General features: G+C 44.2%; 1 protein-coding gene across 1 annotated transcript in view; it reads right to left on the minus strand.

Moving 5' to 3' along the window:
* LOC311118042 (partitioning defective 3 homolog B-like) overlaps positions 1-18,180 on the minus strand; it is a gene marked incomplete at its 5' end in the record, with an annotated part of 63,381 nt that overhangs the window by 7,744 nt on the left and 37,457 nt on the right. The window contains one exon of the mRNA XM_084192918.1: positions 5,416-5,492. Within this exon, the coding sequence (XP_084049044.1) occupies positions 5,416-5,492 (77 nt within the window). The remainder of the gene's footprint in view (positions 1-5,415; positions 5,493-18,180) is intronic.

Raw genomic sequence — 18,180 nt, forward strand, 5'->3', positions numbered from 1 at the left:
AAGAACAGAATAGGACCCGTTTTCACAAAGTTTCTCAGAGTTGGAGTGCTGATCTAGAATCAGTTCCCTCGTGTCCATTGTAATTGTATTCATTGTGATCATAAGGCACTCCTACTCTGAGACACTTGATACATACAGCACCAGATCAGGTCCCGTGTTAAGGGGCATCGTGAATGAGGAAGACGGTATGGAACATCTACGTTTAAGTCTTCTCTTGGGTCTGAGAAACCTAAAATGACTTAGAATGCCAATAAAGGCATCATTTTTAAAAATATATTTATCTTTATTACTTTCCAACCCCACCACCCCTTCCCTAATTGGAGTAAACAACAACGCTTAGGCCTCTACTTCCAGCTTATACATACTATATACATTTTATGGACAGTCAATTTTACAATAATTCTATTTTGTTTGTTTTTACTCCTGAACTTCCTCTACCCTCAACCTCGCTGATCATTTTTATGATGTCCATCCGGTATGCCATATCTTTCTAACTGTGCTCTTTTACAAAAGCTCTCAACCTATATACTTATTATGGACACAGTATGCTTTACATTAGTTACCTTGCTGTTATTAGTTGTTGTTAGGTGTTATTAGTCCCATCCTTCAGCTCCATTCAACACCTCCCATCTATCTCTTAACACCATCCATATTGGATTTCTATTTGCCATATATTTTTCAACTGTACTGTGATGTTTCACAAAAGTTCTGAAGCCTTCTATTCTCATTGTTTCTACAGATTGTAAATTGATTTTTTTTTTTTTGCTATAAGGATTATTATATTATTGATCGATTGACTATGACTTTTCAGAAAACCCAGTAGTGCTATCTGCAGGGTTAGCTCCAGGTAAATATTGCAATCCTTCAGCCATTCCTGGACCTGTGTCCAAAAACAAGCTACAAATGGACACTACCAAAACTAATGATCTAATGATTCTGTCTCTTCGCAGCAAAATCTGCAGAGCTGGGAAGATTGTATCCCCCATATAAATAACATTCTATTGGTAGCAAGAATTTTGTATAATAATTATAAGTTTTGAATCCGGTGTCGTTTTGCGTATCAGTTCATAAACACTATGCCATGGAATCAGTACGTCAAAAATCTCTTCCCAACTATTTTGCAATCTATATGGGATGGCTGTCAATCCTTTGGGTCCTTAAATGAAACTGGTATACTTTTTTATTTATCACAATTTTCTTTAACCAATTATGTTCTTTTATGCAGGGCCGACAGACAAGGGATGACTTTAGTGAGAGACCAATGCTCATGTGCTGATCAACCATTTACCCATCATGCACCTGTTCAATTGACATACAATGCTTACGTGGCCATCTGTCAGAGAGCTAAGTCATGCTCACAAGGGAGAAAACGCACACAGCTCCAATCACGGATCATTAGGAGAGAAGAGAACACGGGTCAGTGGGTCGGAGATAGGTGCCGTGGAACAAAACTACTGAGCTGAGACCAGGGGAGGTTAAAGTCAGGGGCAGAGTGTGTGTGTGGTCAGACTGGTCCTCAGGTGTTGAAGACACGTAGCCTTGCATTGCTGAGATCAGCAAGCTTTGTGAAGACGTTTACATTACTACAGTAGCTCTGGAGTTAAAGGGGAATGGAAACACTTTAGGAAGTAAATCTAAGCAAAGAGATGTATTCAATCCACTAATACTAAACATGTGCATTTCACATAAAAACATCTCTATAACCAATAGTATTTTTACATAAGGCGCAGGCATTAGGTCTATGTCTTGAAAATAATTACAGCAGGCTAGATTTACTAAATTAACTGGTTTTATTCAAATTCAAACCCTATGTAAATGCCTCTTGCTTCTGGGTATGCGCGCTTTATGGAAGAAACGACACACGCCGTACACCTCGTCCAATTCTCCCTTGTGCCCATTGGGTGAACTGGCAATAAACTGCCAGCCTGTATGCTCTACAAACAAAATCATAAGAAAAGTTAGTCTGATACCGAAACTCAATCACAATGTATTTATTATGAGCACGCCCCATTATTGGTTAGAATGAGAATTCATGAATCGTGATGCTGTCTGCGATTCGAACTCTTCTAATCAAAAGCTGAATGTGTTACCATTGCGCCAAACAGCGCTGGTGATAAATATCGTTATAGGATACTGATTATATATATTGAGCACCTACCCACTACTGAAATTAACCTTAAACAATATATAATCAAGCAAAATTTCAGCAATTCTTTAACAAGCATACCGGCTGCTGACTGGTCGAGTAACCTCTTCTGCCAGGAAGTCCTTCATAAGGATTAGTGACACGTCCAATAAATACGTCGCCATCCAGACCGACTGACAGGAACCTCTGACTGGATGTAATACAGCCGCCATCCGCTGGGATTTTGTGCTGGATCGCCACCATCGCTCTACAACACACACAATCCTACTCTAGCCATTATCTGGCAGCATCCCCACTCACACCAGTTTGTGTCACTGCTACGCCGACCCTCTAGCTGAGGTGTTTAAGGCGGTATATCTGTGTCGTTACTGCTACGAGAACAAACTCTTTGATCTGGGGCAACGATCGGTTCAAACATGAACTGCTTCAGTACGTTTATTGGCTCCCTAACTAATTATTTCATTCTCTGTAATAAACTCATTCTCAGAGTCGGTAAATTCAGCCATTTTTGGGAGTTCCAAAAAGTTATCTCCTGCCAGTGAAGTAACAATGCCAATATGGCGATTTACAGTTACAGTTAGCTTCCATTCTAAATCCTAGTGTTTCCATTCCCCTTTAAATGTGCCCTTCATACCCCCCCCCCCCCCCACACACACACACACACATCTTCTGCAGACCCCAGCTGATGAGGGTAATATCAGTCCTCTATCTGAAGCACTGGCCACCGGCTGCACATTAATCACACAATTATCAGCCCAGCGACCACCCCTCCCGTACACAACCCCAGATCAGCAGCCTAATCCAATCACCTATGGGCCATGGGCCGTTCTGATTGGATAACCTGGGGCTGAGCCGTGGAGCCCATGACCCAGTGCTTCAGATCAGTAATGACCTTAATGTGCTCCATATGGGGTAGTGTGTGTGTGTGTGTTTTACCCCTCCCTCCCACTCACTCCCTCTCTCTCCCTGTCCCCCCAAGCACCAAAACCCCAGAGTAGGGAAAAGCTGATCCCCACTACAGGAGCAGGGGTTGGGATGGGGTGGGGCAGGATAGTGGGGTACCACCATTCCCCCTAAGGCACTGGACTTCCAGACGTGCAGCCCCATCCCCATCCAGTGTCGGCTCCTTCCTCACAAAAGACAGGCCAAATGTATGCTAATGCAACACAGCCGCACAGCAGAGACACACTGATTTGAGAGGAAATGGCTTTCAATGAGCTGGGCCCGGGGGGGATCTCGCGCAAAGTTCAGCTCGGTTTGAAAAAACACATTTATTTCACTTCCCTCTCTTCACATCTCTCTCCTTCTTTCTGTATTTTTCCCCCTCCAAAATTCAGAAATACATCTCTCAACCTCCCCATCTCTCTCTCTTTGTTTTGTCAAATTCCGGGAATAAATGTAGGTCCCCCCATCTTGGTATTGACGCTTCGGGGAGATGTAGTGTTTCTGGGGTACAGGTCTTGTGTTTCATCCTCGAGTGAACATCTAAAACAAGAGAGCAAACATACAAGATTTGGAATGAATCTTTCGGAGGCAGTGCTTGCGGCACTTTCTTTCTCTTTGTTTTGGTGCTGAAGACGTGTTGCTCCCAACCAGCGGTTTAATGCCCTGTCACTCTGTGTACTGTAGTCTCACACAGAGAGTGGAACAAATGCTTATGGGGTTAACAACTATAACTAAAATCAGAAGAGAGGGCTAAGCGACAGCTCTGACATTTCTCTCGACAGTTCATTTAACCGCCTGCGATTCGACGCCGGTCGAAGTTGAGAAATGCTGGTCTAGAAGACTCAAGACCATGTTAACCCTCTGAGCGCAAACATAAGCTTTGACAATGGAAGTGAAGACGTAGCTAAACTAAGATAACTTAACTTAGTTAAGCCTTCAGGTCTCAGGCAAGGTACTGTATTGTTACAGCACTGGCCAAAGCAATGGACGCCCATGATTTCAACTATCGTCAACTGCCACAAAGTCCCCTCAGTCAGTGTCAAGCTGCTACCACCAGTGCTACTGTAACAGAGGTGGATTGTGTGATGACCAAAAGTTGTCTGAGTCCTGAATACTTGTGTTAGCGCCCCAAACTAACACCTAGGCTTTAGCTCAGGGGGTCAACAGTCTGAGGAGCCTTTGTGAGTAACCATGAGTTATGTAGTCTGAGACGTGTGTTAGCATAAGCTTAGCATTAGCTCAGGAAGGACCTACACACAAAGGCTTTAGCTCACAGTCTAGTACAGACACAGTTCTCCAGACCCAGTCAGTCACACTGCTCCTGTCAGTGTATGCTCTGTTTAGTTTTAGTATATCTCAGTCTGAGAGTGGCTCCGCTCCCTTCTCCCTGGTGCCCCTCATATCAGCCGGAGCAATAACCCGTGAAATGACTGCTCTCTCCGCACGACTCCACTGTGTGCCCTGGTTGTCTCCAAGGCCCACCACACTGCACCGATCTACGGGGTGTGTTCTCCTGGTCTGTGTGGTCTGGTTAGCGCTGGGGGACTTTAACACAGCAGAGTGTGTGGGGGGTAGAGGGGAAAGAGTGTGTGAGTGTTTGAGTATGTGTACAGCATGTACTAAGTCTACATGTGTGCACGTGTGTAAGTGCCATTTGACATGAGGTTGTTGAGTCAGACGGATAGAGTAACGTCGTAATTGTTAATGATAATATATGCCATTTAGCAGACCCTTTATCCAAAGCGACCTACAGTAGAGCGTGCATACATTTCCGTATGGGTGGTCCCAGACGGAATCGAACCCACGACTTTGGCATTGGGCCGTGCTCTACTAACTGAGTCGCACAGAACCGCATCATGCTCATGCATAATCCAGGTGGACGGACCTCTGTGGCGCAGAGAAAGGATCCATCCTCCGTCTATCCTTTCTGTCTCCCAGGAGCTGATCAGGGCTACTCCCGGGATGAGGAGGCTCTCTCAAGGTAAACACTCCAGATTTAATTATAAGCTCTAAAGAGGATTACTATCTCTGCTGCCGTGTGTGTGTTGTATTGATGGTGGCTTAAAACAGACAGCAAGACAGACAGACAGACGTGCATGCACACACGCACCATGGTTGGCAGTCAATTCAGGAAGTGATTTGAAATATAAATTCAGAAATGTAAAAACTTTTCAAATAAATAGCTTTTACTTTTCAATTGATTGAGAAGTCATTGAAAATAAGTGAATTTTTTCCATTATTGAATTGTAATTCAAATGTACTTCCTGAAATGAACTCCCTTCAATTCGAATTGAGCCAAACCCTGACGCGCACACACAGCCTACCTGGATTGGGCTGCGTACTGTCGCTCCACGTCCTCATAGCGGGGTGCCGGGCGGGTATCAGGTCCTCTGACGACCATCTGTGGAGGAGAGGGGCACATAATGGTTAATGTTATTACACACCTGTCTGTCTGTCTCTGTCTACCCCCACCATCACTGGATAAGCCTGCGGATGGCTTAGTGTTTGGGTTCATATTAGGGTTAGTTACAGTATATGGGTAAGGGTTAGTATGGGTTAGTGGTAGCTGTAGCCTACAGTCAAGTGAGAGAGGGCAAATGATGTTATTACAAATACATGTCTGTCTACCCCCACCATCACTTGATAAGCCTCAGAATGGCTTAGTGGTAGGGAAGGACCCTTTTACTCGCATATGCGCCTACATATTTTGCTGTGCGACCACTAATTAAAATTTAGAAAAATTAAGGATTCTAGCTTTAATATCTCAAATATTTTCCATTGTGCCCCTAAATTTCTTTGAGTGCGCCTACATTTTTCAACTTAGGTGCACACGTGCTCCTCGTAAAAAAGGTCAGCGTAGGGTTTGTATTAGGGTTAGCATTAGTAAAATGTATGGCGTCCATATTAGGACTGCCTCAGTCTCAGCAGGACTTGTATCGATCTTAGCCAGACTTTTTAAAATCTCAGCAGGAGTTGCCTCCAAAACTTGGTGCCAGGAAGAGTTGTCTGCGTCTGTCCTAATATGGACACTGTATTATCCAGTATGGGTTAGTAATGGTTAGTAGGGGGGGGGGGGAACAAAAACATGCAATCCCCTGAAGAGAGCTCTTTACCTCCACATCCCCCTCCTCACACAACACATTCACTGTGTAGTTATTCCGTGTCACTATCATTATTATATAATTGTTTTATCTTTAATTCTGCATTGTTGAAAAAGGACCCGGAAGTAAGCATTTCACTGTTGTTTACACCTGTTGTTTACGAAGCATGTGAGAAATGCAATTTGATATACATTTTCAATTTATCCAGAGGCCTGGGTTGTTCCAACTTATTATTTAACAAAAGTGCAAGGGTGCCAATATACTGTATTTGGCCGCAACTGTAACTAGCTACGACAAGGCTAAGCTTTACCTAACCATACCACCATACCCATAGCCTACTCCTCTGAAAATTCATGTAGAAACCCTCCATGTCTCGAGCTAGACATAAACCATGAGCATAAACCACATTATGCCTAGGGGTAGGCCATTTGGGTATTGAGTATTGAGCCGCTCCATCTTTGTGTGAAGGTTAAAGGCATTATGCAAAGAGGTGCGGGGTAATGGCTGTAGTTGCTGTGTGCCATTTGTCTCGTCGGCCATGTTCCAAATGGCACCCTATTGCTTACATAGTGCACTACTTTTGAACAGTGCCCTATCAGCTGGTCCTATGGGCCCAGGTCAAAAGTAATGCACTATATAGGGAATAAGGTGCCATTTGGGACGAAGCCAGGCAGAGCGGTAAGCCGGGGGCCAGGGCTCAGGTTAGAGCCGCTCTGTTGCATGTTAAGTCTGCTCATATGTGTCTCTGGGAAAGAGGGAGAGATGGGGGAGAGAGGGAGAAAGGATGAGAGGAAGAGAGAGAGAGGGGAGATAAGAGGGAGAGAGAGAAGGAAAGAAAGAGATAATAGAAGAGGGAAAGTGTGTGTGTGCCCAAAGGACTTTACTCCTCTGGGGTGGTGGTTAACACTTCCTGGAGTGTGTCTGAACCTCCTGAACCTCCATCCTACACACACACACACACACACACACACACACGCGCATGCAAACGCACACCAGTACATGCACAAATCGGGGCATAACTGCTCACCATGGCAACGGGGTAGAGTATGAATCTAGATTCAGTGAATTATGGACGTTCAGCCAACATTTTTATTAACCACACACGCGCAGACAAATTATATTCATAGCAGTCTCTCCACAACTATTGATGGACACAGAACAGATCATATAAAATGTTGTTTCCTATTAAACTCACACACATTTTGGTTATGAGCCTGATGATGTCATGTGTAAGTGTGTGTGTGTGTGTGTGTGTGTGTGTGTGTGTGTGTGTGTTGCTGTGGATCGCAGAGGCAGAGTTAATGTGTTCTACAGGCAGGGTAGCTTACAGAGGGCCATACTTTCTCTGGACTCACTAAGCAGCTGAGGCCAGGCCACAGCAGCCCATGGGGCATTGTGAGAGGCTGGGGTATCCCTCCTGCACTGAGACAGTTAAGAGTGCCATGTGGCAGCCAACTCTTCCCACCATGGATTACCCTTTTGTCATATGAAATTTGATGGATAATAAAGCTTTTTGAAATTAACCGGACTACAGACTGCCATACAAGACTGATGGACTACTTTTCCTCACAGTAAAAGACAGACGTCATAGCCAATGGAGAACCACACAGCAAGAACAGGGGCTTTAGAGTAAAGGAAAAGTTGATTTTCAAGCTCGAAAAATCAGCCTTTCTTGCTCGTTTTTTTCCAGAAAACTAAGCGTCTGGAGTGCCACTAAGTGTGCCGCAAAAACACACCAATCAAGCAGCTAAAGCCAGCTGTCGCATTCATCAAAAATACTGTGCATATACAGGAAATGAATTTCCTGGAGCACTTCACTCCCCTCGCAATTTATAGTCACGTGCATACAATACGCCTCAAACGAGGGTCTGAATGTCTTGACATAAAATACGAGGAACGCTTTCATGGTAAAACGGAGGTATGAGAGGAAAAAATATCATCTTCTGAGCCTCTCTCTTTCTCGCTCCCTCTCATTTTGAACAGAGTAATTGCTTGTGTTCTCTCTGCCATCCATCCATCTCTGATGCTAATTAGCCGCATCTCTCAGTGAGGAATCGCAGCCTGGCACAAGGCGCCCCCCCAACCTCCTCCCGCTGGCACCGGACGCGCCCGCCTGCAGTCGGCTGGCATGAAGCAGCGGCGGGCGAGATCCATCCGATATCAGCCATTCCTCATAATTTTCAGTAATGAGATTCCATTGATTTCCGCTCGGGAAACAAACTGGCACTGAGGGAACAGTTTTAGCCGTGGCAGGAGGGTGGGTGCTTTCAGGGGGACTGAAGTCTCAAACTGTGTTACTTTGTTCAAACTGTGTCTCACAAAACTCAAACTGTTTCTTGCTAGAAAGTGAAACTGTGTCTCGATACTAACTCAAACTGTGCTCATGGTGTTTCGTAAAACAAACACAAACTGTGCTCAGTCAGTCTCTAATCAAATCTCACTCTGCGGATCTCTCCCCTATGTTTGGCCAATCTGGCCCTACAGTACATGTGGTATTGGTCTGTTTGACGCTTCACTGCTACAGTCATGCAGCCCTGTGCCCCCCAATGTCCCCTAAACACTCCCAGAGCTCGTTAGCAGTTAGCAGCAGATGGTTAGACTGGCTCATTTGGGGCCCAGTCATGCCTCCCCTTACAGCCATGTAAGGTTACTTCCAAACAGAGTGGAATGGAGAGCTAGCTTGAGCAGTGCAAGTACATGGTACAATCTGCCTGTAATTATATTGACTTGTTTTGGGAAATTGGGGTAGGATGGTGGGTGCAGGGGTAGGCTGAGGTTCAGTAATTTATGTATCAACTTGATTGTAGCCCTTGGGGGTGCGCTGTCCCATCGGCCTCTGATTGACTTGTAACTTCTCTACAACAGGGATGGCAAAAGAAGCCCTCCCCCTGGAGAGCTATGTGGGTGCAGGGTTTTAGTTCAACCCTGTTGTAACACAGTTGGTTTGGATACCGGTCATCAAGGTCCCAGTGAGCAACTGATTATTAAAATCAGGTGTGCTAGATTAGGGTTGGAGCAAAAGCCTGCAGGACGTTCATCTCCAGGAGAAGGTCTTGGCACAACTGTGGGTTTGAGTGGTGTTCTCCTCAGGGTTACAACTTCCAAAGGTAGGGGTGTGAGGAAAATCCACAAAGGGTCTGACCAATGATTTTGGTGGAGGTGGTGAGGACAGGGGTATTTCTGCTTGTCTGGCTCCAGGTGAGCTGCAGTATCGGATCTCCTGCACAATTGGCCCAGCGTCGTCCAGGGTAGGGGAGGGAATGGCCGGCAGGGATGTAGCTCAGTTGGTAGAGCATGGCGTTTGCAAAATAATGTATGCACTAACTGTAAGTCGCTCTGGATAAGAGCGTCTGCTAAATGACTAAAATGTAAATGTAAAATGTATTTTAAATGTTGCGGTGCGTTTGCTCACAGCGCGTGTGTTTGTGAGAGGAAAATGTCCCCCGTAGTCTAGACACACATAGACAGAGGGCTTCCAGTACTATGAGCGTTGCAGTATTCTGTCAAGTCATGGCAGCATCTTCACCCAGGGAGCCTGCCAACATCAAAGATGGGAAATTATGATAACCTCAACACACTCTCCTGTAGGTCAAAGACTTCGAGCCTCGGGGATAAAGAGGCCCAAATCAGTCCCGGTAGCCTTCGTCTGAGAAAACCTAGTCGGGACTGCGGTCACGGAATTCAGAATGAACCGACATAAAACAAAGAGAAGAAGAGAAGTGAAGCGCTTTGTGTCTGGGGACGAGGTGCAGGGGAACAAGGACGGAGAGGAGAGGGGGGGGGTTCCGTGTTCGGAATGACTCATCGTGACTTTGAAAAGAGTGGAGGAAAACTCTGGAGAGAACTGATGCGACACATTATAAATGTGTGTGTGTATTGCACATTACATGTTGGGTGTCTGCAAACACATTCATCAAAGAAACATCAGAGTGGACAGGGGAAAAAAGGCAATATCAAAAGCTATTCCAAAGACAACGGGAGGTAAGCTAGCTAAGCCACCGACGAAACTTAGAAACAAAACAGAATATACAAGCTCAGAGGCCACTGATAACACAGATTGAGGGTTGAAGATGACTTTGTCTCTAGATGCTGGTCTAAGGTCAATTTGTCATTATACCCTCTTATGGTTATGGCTAGGGATGTGAGGGAAGAACGCTGATCCTAGATCTGTGCATAGGTGTAACTTCTATCTCTAATGCTGCTCGTCTGGGGTGCAGGGTCCCAGTCTCTCTTTGGCCAGAAACATAGGTCTCCAGTTCAATTAACATACACTACATGACCAAAAGTATGTGGACACCTGCTCGTCAAACATCTCATTCCAAAATCATGGGCATTAATATGGAGTTGGTCCCCTCTTTGCTGCTATAACAACATCCACTCTTCTGGGAAGGCTTTCCATTAGATGTTGGGGTCTTGCTTCCATTCAGCCACAAGAGCATTAGTGAGGTTGGGCACTGATGTTGGGTGATTAGGCCTGGCTCGCAGTCGGCGTTCAAATTCATCCCAAAGGTGTTTGATGGGGTTGAGGTCAGGGCTCTGTGCATGCCAGTCAAGTTCTTCCACACAGATCTCGACAAACTATTTCTGTATGGACTTCGCTTTGTGCACGGGGGCATTGTCATGCTGAAACAGGAAAAGGCCTTCCACAAACTGTTGCCACAAAGTTGGAAGCACAGAATCGTCTAGAATGTCATTGTATGCTGTAGCATTAATATTTCCCTTCACTGGAACTAAGGGGCCTAGCTTGAACCATGAAAAACAGCCCCAGACCATTATTCCTCCTCCACCAAACTTTATTGTTGGCAGTATGCTTTGGGGCAGGTAGTGTTCTCCTGGCATCCGCCAAACCCAGATTCGTCCGTCGGACTGCCAGAAGGTGAAGCGTAATTCATCACTCCAGAGAACACACTCCACCTCTCCAGAGTACAACGGCAGCGAGCTTTACACCACTCCAGCCGACGCTTGGCATTGCCCATGGTGATCTTAGGCTTGTGTGTGGCTGCTCGGCCATGGAAACCCATTTCATGAAGCTCCCGACAAACAGTTATTATGCTGACGTTGCTTCCAGAGGCAGTTTGGAAGTAGTGAGTGTTGCAACCGAGGACAGACTATTTTTACGCCCTACGGGCTTCAGCACTCGGAGGTCCCGTTCTGTGAGCTTGTATGGCCTACCACTTCGCGGCTGAGCTGTTGTTGCTCCAATACTAGCACTTACATTTGACCGGGGCAGCTCTAGCAGGGCAGAAATGTGACAAACGGAGCTATTTGAAGGGGTGTCCACATACTTTTGTATATATAGTGTAACTCTGTCATTACGAAAAGCAAGCATCTTTCTCTCCTTCTCTCTCTCACCTCCCTAGCTCTCTGTCTCCTTCGTTTGTGCAGACCAAAGGCAGTTACGAGTTCAGCGCTCTTCAGGGGGCCAAGCCAAAGTCCCCTGTAGCTCAGTTGGTAGAGCATGGCACTTGCAACGCCAGGGTTGTGGGTTCGTTTCCCACGGGGGGCCAGTATGAAAATGTATGCACTCACTAAAGTCGCTCTGGATAAGAGTGTCTGCTAAATGACTAAAATGTAAATGTTCTCGTCCAGTCCAGCCTCAGCTAAGCCTTAGATAAAACACATACACGCGCACACACACACACACAAACATAAATGTAACGCACCCGCACGCAGGCAAGGACACACACACACACACACATACGTGCATACGTACACACACAAGCACTCACAAACTCGCACAAACACGCACTAGGATGACCTGGGTGTGTGTGTGGTGATACGTTTTTTCTTTTTAGAACCCCACCAGAAACAAATTCACACACAGGCACACACCATCCAAGGGCACCAAACCTGAAATATGTGCAGACCAAAGGCAGTTACGAGTTCTGCGCTCTTCAGGGGGCCAAGCCAAAGCCTCCCGACCCACCCTGCCCCATAACTACTTACCCACAGGGTAATCACTTAACCATAGTCCATAGCCGCGTGCACACACACACACACACACACACACCTTTCAGGGCTGGAGCGAGGGCCACTGCAACGGCATAGCTATTGTGATTAAAGGCTAGTTTTTGTCCCCACTTTCAATTTGGGCTAGGCCGAACTTCTCAATTATACTGCAGCTTATGTAATTATATGGGTCTGTTAGAAGTTAGTCTTTGTATCATACTCCAGGAATAACTGAGCGACTGACATAGTTAGGAAAGGGAGGGAGACTATGTTCAGTGAAATGTGAAAGGGGGTTACAATTGGGCACTCAGTTATACCAAAGTGTCCAATAGACATGCTGACGTGAGAAGAGCTTAGAAGGGAGAGAGCAGACCTGGGTTGAAATACTTGAAATAATTGTAGCATTTGCTTTAGCCTGCCTAGAGCGCCAGAGTTTGCAGTTTTGCGACTAGGACGCCCACAAGCCTCAAAAGACTCGCCTGAAGGTAGCCCGGTAACAGTAAAAAAAAAAAAAAAGAATGGAAGTATACACTGAGTATACTAAACATTAAGAACACCTGCACTTTCCATGACATAGGAAGGGACTATGATCCCTTATTGATGTCAACTGTTAAATCCACTTCAATGTGTAGATGAAGAGGAGGAGACAGGTTAAAGAAGGATTTTTAAGCTTTGAGACAATTGAAACATGGATTGTGTATGTGTGCCATTCAGAGGGTGAATGGGCAAGACAAAAAATGTAAGTGCCTATGAACGGGGTTTGTGTCAAGAACTGCAACGCCGCTGGGTGTTTTACGCTCAACAGTTTCCCGTGTGTATCAAGATGTCCACCACCCAAAGGACATCCAGCCAACTTGACACAACTGTGGGAAGCATTGGAGTCAACATGCATCTGTGTGGAATGGTTTTGACACCTTGTAGAGTCCATGCCCCCACAAATTTAGGCTATTCTGAGTCCAAATCAATTAGGAAGGTGTTCCTAATGTTTGGTATACTCAGTGTATATGGAAGTAGTTTAGTGCCAAAAAAAAGGGGCTAAAAATAAATAAATAAATGCAAATAGCTTCCTGATCTTTCTTATAACTCTCAGATATAGGACAGACACTTCAAAACAACCGTCCTTTAGACATTTTTTGGACTGTGTTTTTCCATGTATGAATCTGTTATTCAATGCGTTTCTATGGGCTAATAGCATTAAGGCCAAATTCAATGTTTCATTTAAAAAAAAGTTTTATATCTAAAGGGGTCCTGAAATTCAAACTCAACTATCAAAATGATCCTTGGTATGACCATCTTAAAACAATTCCATATGTTAGCCCCACTATTTATTGTTTCTGCAGTGAGGATTCACCCTCTTTAGATAATTATTTTGTAACTTATCTGCAGAAAAACATTGTTTTGAGCTCAAAAAGCAGTAGTAACAGTATGCAAATCAGGGTGCCAAATGAACGGCTCTTTCACCGATGCGATTCGGTTCCCGACGTTCACTAAAAAGATCCATGAAAAAAAGCTGTTAGTTCGTGAACAACCCATCACTAAAAACTAGGCTGTCGAAGTATGGTGTCCAAAAACGTTATGTATTGTCATAAATAATTAAATTTTTATGATAAAATATTCACTTAGCCACTCACTTGGGTGAAAGCTACAGGACTGACAGCCACAAAATGCAACAATCATCTCTGTCACTAGCAAACATAGTCATGGGTGGTACTGGTATGACAAAAATTCACTGGAAAGGCACCCAGGGAAATAAATATGCAAATAAGGCTTTACATCCTATAGTGTTAAAACAACACCCAAAAACTAGTTAATGTACAGTGAGGGAAAAAAGTATTTGATCCCCTGCTGATTTTGTAAGTTTGCCCACTGACAAAGACTGATGATTGCTTCTGTGGACAGGTGTCTTTTATACAGGTAACAAGCTGAGATTAGGAGCACTCCCTTTAAGAGTGTGCTCCTAATCTCAGCTCGTTACCTGTATAAAAGACACCTGGGAGCCAGAAATCTTTCTGATTGAGAGGGGGTCAAATACTTACAGTGGTGAAAAAAAGTATTTAGTCAGCCACCAATTGTGCAAGTTCTCCCACTTAAAAAGATGAGAGAGTCCTGTAATTTGCATCATAGGTACACGTCAACTATGACAGACAAATTGAGAAAAAAAATCCAGAAAATCACATTGTAGGATTTTTAATGAATTTATTTGCAAATTATGGTGGAAAATAAGTATTTGGTCACCTACAAACAAGCAAGATTTCTGCCTCTCACAGACCTGTAACTTCTTCTTTAAGAGGCTCCTCTGTCCTCCACTCGTTACCTGTATTAATGGCACCTGTTTGAACTTGTTATCAGTATAAAAGACACCTGTCCACAACCTCAAACAGTCACACTCCAAACTCCACTATGGCCAAGACCAAAGAGCTGTCAAAGGACACCAGAAACAAAATTGTAGACCTGCACCAGGCTGGGAAGACTGAATCTGCAATAGGTAAGCAGCTTGGTTTGAAGAAATCAACTGTGGGAGCAATTATTAGGAAATGGAAGACATACAAGACCACTGATAATCTGGGGCTCCACGCAAGTTCTCACCCCGTGGGGTCAAAATGATCACAAGACCGGTGAGCAAAAATCCCAGAACCACACGCGGGGACCTAGTGAATGACCTGCAGAGAGCTGGGACCAAAGTAACAAAGCCTACCATCAGTAACACACTACGCCGCCAGGGACTCAAATCCTGCAGTGCCAGACGTGTCCCCCTGCTTAAGCCAGTACATGTCCAGGCCCATCTGAAGTTTGCTAGAGTGCATTTGGATGATCCAGAAGAGGATTGGGAGAATGTCATATGGTCAGATGAAACCAAAATAGAACTTTTTGGTAAAAACTCAACTCGTCGTGTTTGGAGGACAAAGAATGCTGAGTTGCATCCAAAGAACACCATACCTACTGTGAAGCATGGGGGTGGAAACATCATGCTTTGGGGCTGTTTTTCTGCAAAGGGACCAGGACGACTGATCCGTGTAAAGGAAAGAATGAATGGGGCCATGTATCGTGAGATTTTGAGTGAAAACCTCCTTCCATCAGCAAGGGCATTGAAGATGAAACGTGGCTGGGTCTTTCAGCATGACAATGATCCCAAACACACCGCCCGGGCAACGAAGGAGTTGCTTCGTAAGAAGCATTTCAAGGTCCTGGAGTGGCCTAGCCAGTCTCCAGATCTCAACCCCATAGAAAATCTTTGGAGGGAGTTGAAAGTCTGTGTTGCCCAGCGACAGCCCCAAAACATCACTGCTCTAGAGGAGATCTGCATGGAGGAATGGGCCAAAATACCAGCAACAGTGTGTGAAAACCTTGTGAAGACTTACAGAAAACATTTGACCTGTGTCATTGCCAACAAAGGGTATATAACAAAGTATTGAGAAACTTTTGTTATTGACCAAATACTTATTTTCCACCATAATTTGCAAATTAATTAATTAAAAATCCTACAATGTGATTTTCTGGATTTTTTTCTCTCATTTTGTCTGTCATAGTTGACGTGTACTTATGATGAAAATTACAGGCCTCTCATCTTTTTAAGTGGGAGAACTTGCACAATTGGTGGCTGACTAAATACTTTTTCTCCCCACTGTATTTCCCTCATTAAAATGCAAATCAATTTATAACATTTTTGACATGCATTTTTTTCTGGATTTTGTTGTTGTTATTCTGTCTCTCACTGTTCAAATAAACCTACCATTAAAATTATAGACTGATCATGTCTGTCAGTGGGCAAATGTACAAAATCAGCAGGGGATCAAATACTTTTTTTCCCCTCACTGTAACACCACAGGTGTTAATTCTGTAACACTGAGAAAGTGTAACAGCATCAGCTCTAATAAAGTGGTAATTTAAGTCGGAATTTGCAACACTCATGGTGTTAGGGACCCAAGAGTCTTTGAAAAGTGTTAGTTTAAGATAGTGTGGGTGTTCAAATTCTGATTGCACATGCGACCTGAATGCAGTCATATCCAACCGTTATAGTAATTTCAAGCAATAGTCGTGTGGTCACCTAGATGATCATTTTAATTGGGACAGCTCCATCGCACTGCTTTGAGACAAGCAATGCCAGATTTAAATTTTTACTGAATCTCCGTTTGGATATTTGGTAACAATTAGGCAGGAGAAATGTTAGCTAAATTGAGGTAAGTGCTCATGATCATCTTATTCTAGTTTGCTCATATATTAACTGATCAAAACATTTTCTAGCATGTTAGATGTTGCTTTTCACTCGCGTAGTAGCCTGTCCTTCTCCTGATAAAAAGCCTGTGATAATCAATGTGATTATGTTTCGCTGAGTCTCCGTCTGTATATTTGGTTAATTGATCCATTGCTGGACAAGTGGAAGTGGTAGCTCATTTGTTCATCTATCACTGATCAGAAACATTTAGCATTCAATAATGTAGCCTAAATCAAGTGTATTATTTTGCTCTTGACTCACGTAGTAGCCTTATATAGCCTCATATAGAGCCTAGGCTATTTTCCTATCCAGTCCCAATCCCACTGAAACCCAATATCCTGACTCGCATGAAAATTCCTAGCAAAAGCACATCTCTTACCTATGCATGTCAAAATACCGCTTTAACATTTCCTCCGCTTCTCTGCGCTGTCTCGTACTTTCTCCCCATATGAGAGCTTCCGTAGAGAATGTGTGACAGTATATATATGGATATTTTTTTTTTAAACAGTGTTGATCTCCGTTAAGATAATTTGATATTCAAACTATTAACACACTTCATCTCCCCATTATGCATGACCTGATCTGCTATCTGTATAATCATCAACTCAATTTTGCCAAATATAGGACATATTCTGTCATTCGTTGAAAGAGGTTATCTAGTAAGCTTAACAACTATGGTCATTTGACTTTTGTTTGACTGCCGTTACAAAGTTTGTATGATTTGACAACGCTATAGCCTACTCCGGGTGCGCTCTATGCGTCCTGAGCATGCTCTGTGTCGAGATAGCCTACTGCTGAAATGCGCTGAATTAATTGAGGAACATGACAATGCTAGGAAATGATGGACGGCCTGTTACGCAATTCACAACAATGTCATTGGCGATCAAAAATCGTTACTCTACCATTACTAAATATCAGTTTCACTTGCTGTGAAATCTTTACATAATGGCGCAGCCAAGCCGAAAATGTGGCGCAGCGCCACTCGTTTTGGGAGAACCCTACCATTGTGGCCATATCTTGGTTTTAAACGCTTTATATGGGCACTTCCGATTTTTGCAGTATTTCCCGGGACTCTCGGGATAAATATGAATTATTCCCGGTATTGAAATTTGGTAGATTTCGGGAAAATATTAATCCCTACTTCTACCCTCTCCCTCTGTTGATAAACCTCCCTTTTCTCACTTCTGGGTCGTTCCACCTCAAAAGGAAAAAGGATTTCGACACCCATCATCTCAGACTGTTCTGAAATCGTTTCTGTAGTTAGTAACACACTATTAACATTCTTGAAAGTTTGGTCCAAATCGGATGTTGGGTTTATTTATTGAATATTATCTGAATCCTATAATTTAAAATGGCCAATTAGGGTGCAATCAATTTGGTAAATTTCTCCGAGATCCCCCAAAAATGCTAATCTTACCTGTTTCTAACTACAGAAACGATTTCAGAACAATCGGAGATGGTGGGTGTCATGGCTTGCTGAAATGACATGGAACGACTCTTCTGCCCTCTCTCTCACTGTTAATAAACCTCCCTTTTCCTCCCTTTACCCCCTCTCTCTCTGTTGATAAATCTCCTTTTACTCCCTCTCCCTCTCTTGCTACACCTTCCTGTTCTCACTTCTTCACCAGTCTCTCCAAAAAACAGTCTTTCTTTTCACCCCCCCCCCCCCCCCCCTGTGCTTCCATCATTCTACCTCTCTCTCTACCCCCCACCTTCCCCCTCACTCCCACTCTCCTCCCCCCTCTCTCCTCCGGTCCACAACATAATTCTGCGGTAGGCTACCCACTGTGCTACAGTATGTCAGCAGCCCCCCACAGTAAGCACAC

The sequence above is a fragment of the Coregonus lavaretus genome, assembly GCF_964263955.1.
Source record: "Coregonus lavaretus genome assembly, contig: HAP1_SCAFFOLD_1500, whole genome shotgun sequence".
Classification (NCBI taxonomy): domain Eukaryota; kingdom Metazoa; phylum Chordata; class Actinopteri; order Salmoniformes; family Salmonidae; genus Coregonus; species Coregonus lavaretus.